Source organism: Rutilus rutilus, assembly GCF_951802725.1.
Source record: "Rutilus rutilus genome assembly, chromosome: 5".
NCBI classification, from domain to species: Eukaryota; Metazoa; Chordata; class Actinopteri; order Cypriniformes; family Leuciscidae; genus Rutilus; species Rutilus rutilus.
Genome location: NC_140213.1, coordinates 50158882 through 50169708, shown reverse-complemented (window position 1 = coordinate 50169708; position 10827 = coordinate 50158882). Strand labels below are relative to the sequence as shown.

Here is a 10827-nt window from a genome sequence, read left to right as displayed (position 1 = left end):
CTTACAATTATCGTGAGGTGAACATGAGGATCTTCTGCCAGTCCTTCAGAGAACAGCGTGTGGCGCACTCGAGCAAATCTAATTTAGAGTCGCTTCTTATAAAATTGGGAGCGGCTGTGCAACAATTTGATAGAAAAAAGTTTTTTTATTGTATATTATGTTTCTAGAATTGTAGTTTTAATGAAAGCCAGGGTCTTATGGGAGGCTTCGGACTCCCTCAGTTCTAACACTGGTTTTCTGTCACGTGTTGAACAGGATTGATAAAACTGATGATCTGATTGGACAAGCCGATGTGAAAGTTTGATATGCATTCTATTTATGTGCCAAAATATTACATTTCTCAAACAGTTATGCTAATTCATCTGATCTTGTCACATGACTTCCACACTCATCCACCATCATATCTGTAGAATTATTTATAGCCTACATATTTTAAGCGTCATTAATGTCAAAATACTATTTCATTTAAAATAGTTTTTACCATAAATCCCAGTAAAAGATTCATCTGAAAGGTTTACATATTTAATTGCCCCTATTTTAAACTGAAGATATGTCATGATTGCAACACTATGAAATCAAATGAGATTTTACACAATTACTAGTTTGAGTAAAAAGCTAATATCTGAAATGTACATCTAATTCATGGAATTATTGAATAATATACCCATTAATTACAATGAATACTACATTTAAAAATCCGACACTCACGTGACTGGATTTTGTCCGTTGAAGATGATCGATCGCGTGACTCCTTGAGGTAAAATGGCGGGTGGTTTTACCCGTCGATCGCAGGAACACCGATTCTTCTGACGGGATTTTCTCTGAGGTGAGCAACTTATACTTCACAAAATAAAAAAAATAACAGTAATAAGTAATAACAACAATGTTAACGCCGGATGTCTGATGCGGTTTACTAGTTACACAACGACTTTCAAAGCGGGATTCTGTGTTGAGTAACTGTTGAGGTCTCTCACAATGAAGCGGACCTTGGCTAATCGTCGGTTCACACAAAGTACTTTTAAACAACGCACTAAAATAAATAAATAACGACAGCTCTAATATTTTCTGATATTTTCTAACCCCAATAACTCACGGTCTCTGATCAACGGACAGCGCTCACGACGTCTACGGTCGCTATGGATACGGAACTATTCGCGCGCACCTGTTTGACTTTCTTTTAATTCTGTTGATTGTGTTTTCCATCAGTACTGCCAGTCATTTAGTAATTAAACACCTGAACCAGCTAATTAAGCTCTTATGTTGTCGAAATGTCCTACTTCCCACATCTGAAGTCTCATTCAAGTGCTTTGTTGTCGGAAAGAACAGGAGCCACCGGGTTTATTATTGCCTATTAACTGAGGAAAATCTTATTAAAGCCAAAATTATTTTTAGTTTTAAATGCATGAGCTCGTTATAGCAGGATGGATTCTGATTGGCTGTCAATGTTGTTATCCTTCTACTGCTGGGAAAGCGATTCCAACGATATCGTTCCTCAGTTCCGTTATAGTTGTGGACTGCTATTCTTTTACCGATGTTTAGTACTGTCTTTATCGTTCTCGGCGTGGAAGGGCTTAAAAAGTTAGTTCCCACCAAGAGCCATGTAACAATAAGTACTATAACGATTAAGTGTTGCTGTTCTTGGAGCTTTTAAACACACAAACAGAAAAATCACACCAAAACTAAGAGTCTTACAGTGAGAGGAAATAGACATGATGATTTTTCAGTGTTTTATTAAATATACAGTAAAAAATGTTTACAGATCCATTAACATCCCCAGCATCAAATATTCTCATGTTTCAGCCGACAGAATCGTGCCAGATAAATGTATCTATGAGATACACTAGATTAACACCCTCACACGATACTCCAGCTACCGTACATGACAGAAGTACCGCTGTAACATATAAACGCGAGTCTTGATTGTGTGGACTGGTTTCAGTGGTCAGCGCAGTGAAATCACACACACTGCGCTGTCATTTGCATTGCAATCTGCCCTTAATCTACACGAGATTCAAACATAGATGAAGTCTGAAACATAAATGCATTCATACAGTGTGGTTCTCTGTACATACAAACATTCTGTTGGCATACAGCTCTGTACAAAATCTGATAATAGTATATAATAATAAGCAAGTGTTCTTTCCAAAAAGTGACGGACATCACATGAAAATTGCTTTTATATTATACAAGGCAACTTGTAGTTTAGAATAAATATTTAACTCTATACAGTGATATTGTACCAGTTATTAACCACTTTATAATTTCATAGACATAAAAATCTTAAAAAATACTTTTAAAAGATGACGATCCTGTTATAATCATACAGGATAAACTGACTAGTTAAAACATCTCTAAGTTGCATCTGTTCTTTTGTTCAGGAGACATTAACGTCATTAAACTTAACGCTTGTGTCCACCACACACACACACAACACGCATTGTGTCTTAGTTTCTTTATCATGCGCTACCCGGGACCGTTTCCGTCGGCGAGTCGTGCGCGGCTCACAGCATTAAGCGCATCGACGGGCGCGGGTCTTTAGCGGCGCCCCCTGCAGGCGGCGAGTGGGACGGGCCCTCGGAGGAGTCGTGCAGCGTCAGCTTATCTGGGGTGTAGTCGTTGCGTTTCAGGTCTGACAACACACACACACACACACACACAAAAACCTCCTTTAAAACAGCAGATACAGAATAAAGTGCCGTTCACACTAGGGCTGTCAAAATGGCTGAAAAGCTAAATTTGAATTTCTTTATTAAATATGAACGAAATTCTAATTATATTCGTATTCTAAAGGCAATTCTTGATGTTAGAGGAAAAAAGTTTTGTATCATCTCCTGTGTCCACAAGAGGGCGCAAGCGAGCGCAATGAGCAAATACCAAATCAAGCATCTTTTTAAAGTGCATTTACTTTTGAAACAATTGTTCTTAAATTAAATATAATTTCCTTAATGTAATGCAAGGAAAATTAGGTTACACTAGTGCATGAAACTGTGTTTGTGCATCAGAGAAAACACACTTCAACACACAGCGTAATGAACTAGACACACACACTCACTTCTACTCTCTACATCTACATATCCACCTTATTCTGCTCTAAACAATGCGCGCTGCCATAACGACGACTCCGGTTGCCTACTTCCGGTTCGTAGCGCTTGACCTGTACTAGCAGCGAGAGAATGAGTTCAGTTTTAACGCTAACCACTCTAAACGTTTACTTTATTGAATGTATCTGATACGGAACCAGACATGGGCATTATCTCCTTCTTATGCTCGAAACACTCAGTTTCTAAAAAGTTTGAAATCTTCTTTGAATTGTTAAAACAACCAACAACAGCACATGAGGAGCTTGAACTCATTCTCTCGCTGCTAGGACAGGTCAAGCGCTACGAACCGGAAGTAGGCAACCGGAGTCGTCGTCATGGCAGCGCGCATTGTTTAGAGCAGAATAAGGTGGATAGATCATCACAAACACCAGACGCTCTTGATCTGAGCGAGTACTGAGTGCTGTCACACACACACACACACACACACACACACACACACACACACACACTCTCTTCTACTCTCTACATCTACATATAGATCATCACAAACACCAGACGCTCTTGATCTGAGTGAGTACTGAGTGCTGTCACACACACACACACACACTCTCTTCTACTCTCTACATCTACATATAGATCATCACAAACACCAGACGCTCTTGATCTGAGCGAGTACTGAGTGCTGTCACACACACACACACACACACTCTCTTCTACTCTCTACATCTACATATAGATCATCACAAACACCAGACGCTCTTGATCTGAGTGAGTACTGAGTGCTGTCACACACACACACACACACACACACACACACACACACACACACACACACACACACACACACACACACACACACACACTCTCTTCTACTCTCTACATCTACATATAGATCATCACAAACACCAGACGCTCTTGATCTGAGTGAGTACTGAGTGCTGTCACACACACACACACACACACACACACACACACACACACACACACACACACACTCTCTTCTACTCTACATCTACATATAGATCATCACAAACACCAGACGCTCTTGATCTGAGCGAGTACTGAGTGCTGTCACACACACACACACACACACTCTCTTCTACTCTCTACATCTACATATAGATCATCACAAACACCAGACGCTCTTGATCTGAGTGAGTACTGAGTGCTGTCACACACACACACACACACACACACACACACACACACTCTCTCTTCTACTCTACATCTACATATAGATCATCACAAACACCAGACGCTCTTGATCTGAGCGAGTACTGAGTGCTGTCACACACACACACACACACACTCTCTTCTACTCTCTACATCTACATATAGATCATCACAAACACCAGACGCTCTTGATCTGAGTGAGTACTGAGTGCTGTCACACACACACACACACACACACACACACACACACACACTCTCTTCTACTCTCTACATCTACAGATTGATCATCACAAACACCAGACGCTCTTGATCTGAGTGAGTACTGAGTGCTGTCACACACACACACACACACACACACTCTCTTCTACTCTCTACATCTACAGATTGATCATCACAAACACCAGACGCTCTTGATCTGAGTGAGTACTGAGTGCTGTCACACACACACACACACACACACACACTCTCTTCTACTCTCTACATCTACAGATTGATCATCACAAACACCAGACGCTCTTGATCTTTCTCCATTTCTCACATTAGCAACGCAGTCACACCGCTGTACTGGATAAGCTAACAGAAACACACCGTGTCAGTGATGTCATCATCATGTCTCACGCGCCAAAAATTCTAATGCACAGTTTTTGTATTCGAATGTGCACTTTTCTTTTTAAATTCGACGAATATTAGAAATGAGAATTTTAGTTTGACAGCCCTAGTTCACACCAAGGAGAATAATGACCTTCACACCGACACCCAGAACAGGTTATTATAAGCGGGCTGCAGGTTAATCCAAGCAAGATGGATTCTGATTGGCTGTCAATGTTTCAGTTGCTCATCAGCTAGGGGAAAAAACCTGAAAGTGTGGAGTTATGGATGTCCCGAAAACATCACTCATAAATCCGTCATAATCCAGCATTATTCTCACCTGGAAGTTTGAGTTTTCGGCAGCACGAGTTACAGTGATGTTTGGCGCGGAAGTTTCGAATGGCGTCGTCTCCGAGGTTCGCGGGGCCAAAGATCATGTCATAAGACCTGACGTATTCAAATACAAAAAAGTAAATGAATAAACTATTATATCATAAGTTTTAAAGATCTTAAAATAAGCTTTATTTTCTGAGATCCACTTCAGTTGCTGGAAAACTGACCCTTTCTCTCCGCTCTTGATGACGGACGGATCTGTCAGTATCTCGCCCACTCCTGCAGAGAGAGAGCAGTTTACAGACACACTCTGTAGCAGAACACGCCGTTCCACAGGTCTAACACAAACATCAAGCTCCTACTGCTGTCTAACCCTCTGGTGCTCTTCCTGTGTCGGCCAAAAATGACCAAATTTTATTCTTTTTTATTTTATTTTTAAAGAAATTAATGTACTATGTTTTAGTTTGATAATGTTTTTTATTTTTAATATTTTGTACTTTTAGGGGATTTTTTTTTATACTAAATTATATTTGTGCTATATATATATATATATATATATATATATATATATATATATATATATATATATATATAAATATATAAATAATCAATCCATTTATTCACTTTTTGAGCATAGACCTGAACATTTTATTTCCAAATTATACTGTGGTAAATCTTGGATGCTTTAGATCTATTTTCAAAGACGACACTTGGCAGATTATTGCTGAAGTAAAAAAAGTTTTAAAAAAGTAACAGAATATTACGTGTATTGTTATGAAAAATGCACAAAAACACTATTTAATTTTTATATGAAATATATATTTTCAAAATCACGTTTTACTCTAAAACTGCAAGAAAATCAAAGCCATAAATCTAAACAAGCTATGCTCCAAATCTGAGCCTGATATCTCAGTATGATCTTTCAGTGAGAGTGTGTTCGGCTGCAGTACCAAACGCTTCCACTAGAGACTCGTCTGCCGTTCATTTCCAATGCGCTCATTATTGACCGCGAGGAGCACAAGCGTGACTGTTCATTTCAGGACCATTTAACCTGTTCTAATGTCCATGATTTGTTTGCGTTCACAGCAAGTGCCAAAACCACTGCCAAGTTTCGTACCATTCTGATGAAGTAAAACATGTTAAAAATAAAAATGTAAAATTTTTGAGCGCAGAGCATCCGAGAGCACCAGAGAGCACCAGAGAGCACCCGAGAGCACCAGAGAGCACTTAGACAAGTTATTAAGTCAGAATGCTGTAATGTGAGTGGTAACTCGTCTGAGAAGTGTGGGTTCACACACCCTGCAGGTCGAGCACGAGCAGCTCTCCGCGTGTGTATTCATACGTCCAGTGGCTGAAGGCCAGCATGGTTTCTTCCAGGAGGTTCGTCGGGACGATTTCATCCCCGTTGTTGTTATTAAACTTGCGGAAATCTCCAGTTATACATTCCTCTATAGCGAACCACTGACCCGCAGAGTGACAGTACAGCAGGAACACCTCCAGGAACCTGCACACAACACACACACTGGCATCAGGCACAACACACACTGGCACACACACTGGCATCAGGCACAACACACACTGGAACACACACTGGCATCAGGCACAGCACACACTAGAACACACACTGGCATCAGGCACAACACACACTAGAACACACACTGGCATCAGGCACAACACACACTGGCATCAGGCACAGCACACACTAGAACACACACTGGCATCAGGCACAACACACACTGGCATCAGGCACAGCACACACTAGAACACACACTGGCATCAGGCACAGCACACACTAGAACACACACTGGCATCAGGCACAACACACACTGGCATCAGGCACAGCACACACTAGAACACACACTGGCATCAGGCACAGCACACACTGGCACACACACTGGCATCAGGCACAGCACACACTAGAACACACACTGGCATCAGGCACAGCACACACTAGAACACACACTGGCATCAGGCACAACACACACTAGAACACACACTGGCATCAGGCACAACACACACTGGCATCAGGCACAGCACACACTAGAACACACACTGGCATCAGGCACAGCACACACTAGAACACACACTGGCATCAGGCACAACACACACTAGAACACACACTGGCATCAGGCACAACACACACTGGCATCAGGCACAGCACACACTAGAACACACACTGGCATCAGGCACAACACACACTAGAACACACACTGGCATCAGGCACAGCACACACTAGAACACACACTGGCATCAGGCACAACACACACTAGAACACACACTGGCATCAGGCACAACACACACTGGCATCAGGCACAGCACACACTAGAACACACACTGGCATCAGGCACAACACACACTGGAACACACACTGGCATCAGGCACAACACACACTGGAACACACACTGGCATCAGGCACAACACACACTGGAACACACACTGGCATCAGGCACAACACACACTGGAACACACACTGGCATCAGGCACAACACACACTGGAACACACACTGGCATCAGGCACAACACACACTAGAACACACACTGGCATCAGGCACAGCACACACTAGAACACACACTGGCATCAGGCACAACACACACTGGAACACACACTGGCATCAGGCACAACACACACTAGAACACACACTGGCATCAGGCACAGCACACACTAGAACACACACTGGCATCAGGCACAACACACACTAGAACACACACTGGCATCAGGCACAACACACACTGGCATCAGGCACAGCACACACTAGAACACACACTGGCATCAGGCACAACACACACTGGAACACACACTGGCATCAGGCACAACACACACTGGAACACACACTGGCATCAGGCACAACACACACTGGCATCAGGCACAGCACACACTAGAACACACACTGGCATCAGGCACAACACACACTAGAACACACACTGGCATCAGGCACAGCACACACTAGAACACACACTGGCATCAGGCACAACACACACTAGAACACACACTGGCATCAGGCACAACACACACTGGAACACACACTGGCATCAGGCACAACACACACTGGAACACACACTGGCATCAGGCACAACACACACTGGAACACACACTGGCATCAGGCACAACACACACTGGAACACACACTGGCATCAGGCACAACACACACTGGAACACACACTGGCATCAGGCACAACACACACTGGAACACACACTGGCATCAGGCACAACACACACTGGAACACACACTGGCATCAGGCACAACACACACTAGAACACACACTGGCATCAGGCACAGCACACACTAGAACACACACTGGCATCAGGCACAACACACACTAGAACACACACTGGCATCAGGCACAGCACACACTAGAACACACACTGGCATCAGGCACAACACACACTAGAACACACACTGGCATCAGGCACAACACACACTAGAACACACACTGGCATCAGGCACAGCACACACTAGAACACACACTGGCATCAGGCACAACACACACTAGAACACACACTGGCATCAGGCACAACACACACTAGAACACACACTGGCATCAGGCACAACACACACTGGCATCAGGCACAGCACACACTAGAACACACACTGGCATCAGGCACAACACACACTGGAACACACACTGGCATCAGGCACAACACACACTGGAACACACACTGGCATCAGGCACAACACACACTGGAACACACACTGGCATCAGGCACAACACACACTGGAACACACACTGGCATCAGGCACAACACACACTAGAACACACACTGGCATCAGGCACAGCACACACTAGAACACACACTGGCATCAGGCACAACACACACTGGAACACACACTGGCATCAGGCACAACACACACTAGAACACACACTGGCATCAGGCACAGCACACACTAGAACACACACTGGCATCAGGCACAACACACACTAGAACACACACTGGCATCAGGCACAACACACACTGGCATCAGGCACAGCACACACTAGAACACACACTGGCATCAGGCACAACACACACTGGAACACACACTGGCATCAGGCACAACACACACTGGAACACACACTGGCATCAGGCACAACACACACTGGCATCAGGCACAGCACACACTAGAACACACACTGGCATCAGGCACAACACACACTAGAACACACACTGGCATCAGGCACAACACACACTAGAACACACACTGGCATCAGGCACAGCACACACTAGAACACACACTGGCATCAGGCACAACACACACTAGAACACACACTGGCATCAGGCACAACACACACTGGAACACACACTGGCATCAGGCACAACACACACTGGAACACACACTGGCATCAGGCACAACACACACTGGAACACACACTGGCATCAGGCACAACACACACTGGAACACACACTGGCATCAGGCACAACACACACTGGAACACACACTGGCATCAGGCACAACACACACTGGAACACACACTGGCATCAGGCACAACACACACTAGAACACACACTGGCATCAGGCACAGCACACACTAGAACACACACTGGCATCAGGCACAGCACACACTAGAACACACACTGGCATCAGGCACAACACACACTAGAACACACACTGGCATCAGGCACAGCACACACTAGAACACACACTGGCATCAGGCACAACACACACTAGAACACACACTGGCATCAGGCACAACACACACTGGAACACACACTGGCATCAGGCACAACACACACTGGAACACACACTGGCATCAGGCACAACACACACTGGAACACACACTGGCATCAGGCACAACACACACTGGAACACACACTGGCATCAGGCACAACACACACTAGAACACACACTGGCATCAGGCACAACAGACACTGGCATCAGGCACAACACACACTAGAACACACACTGGCATCAGGCACAACAGACACTGGCATCAGGCACAACACACACTGGCATCAGGCACAACACACACTGGAACACACACTGGCATCAGGCACAACACACACTGGAACACACACTGGCATCAGGCACAACACACACTAGAACACACACTGGCATCAGGCACAACAGACACTGGCATCAGGCACAACACACACTGGCATCAGGCACAACACACACTGGAACACACACTGGCATCAGGCACAACACACTAGAACACACACTGGCATCAGGCACAACACACACTGGCATCAGGCACAACACACACTGGCATCAGGCACAACACACACTGGCATCAGGCACAACACACACTGGCATCAGGCACAACACACACTGGAACACACACTGGCATCAGGCACAACACACTAGAACACACACTGGCATCAGGCACAACACACACTGGAACACACACTGGCATCAGGCACAACACACTAGAACACACACTGGCATCAGGCACAGCACACACTAGAACACACTGGCATCAGGCACAACACACACTGGCATCAGGCACAACACACACTGGCATCAGGCACAACACACACTGGCATCAGGCACAACACACACTGGAACACACACTGGCATCAGGCACAACACACACTGGCATCAGGCACAACACACACTAGAACACACACTGGCTTCAGGCACAACACACACTGGAACACACACTAGAACACACACTAGAACACACACTAGAACACACACTAGAACACACACTAGAACACACACTGGCTTCAGGCACAACACACACTGGAACACACACTGGCGCCTGTGTGTGTTTG

The 10827-nt window shown here is 44.7% G+C and overlaps 1 protein-coding gene across 1 annotated transcript in view; it reads right to left on the bottom strand.

Annotated features, from left to right (window-relative positions):
• Window positions 1-1715: 1715 nt before the first annotated feature.
• Window positions 1716-10827, bottom strand: part of trpm7 (transient receptor potential cation channel, subfamily M, member 7) — a 59147-nt gene continuing 50035 nt past the window's right edge. The window contains exons 37-40 of the mRNA XM_084408763.1: window positions 6434-6639; window positions 5363-5414; window positions 5143-5249; window positions 1716-2629 (exon numbers count right to left, since the gene is read on the bottom strand). Coding sequence (XP_084264889.1) covers window positions 2502-2629; window positions 5143-5249; window positions 5363-5414; window positions 6434-6639 — 493 coding nt within the window. The 3' untranslated portion in view covers window positions 1716-2501. The remainder of the gene's footprint in view (window positions 2630-5142; window positions 5250-5362; window positions 5415-6433; window positions 6640-10827) is intronic.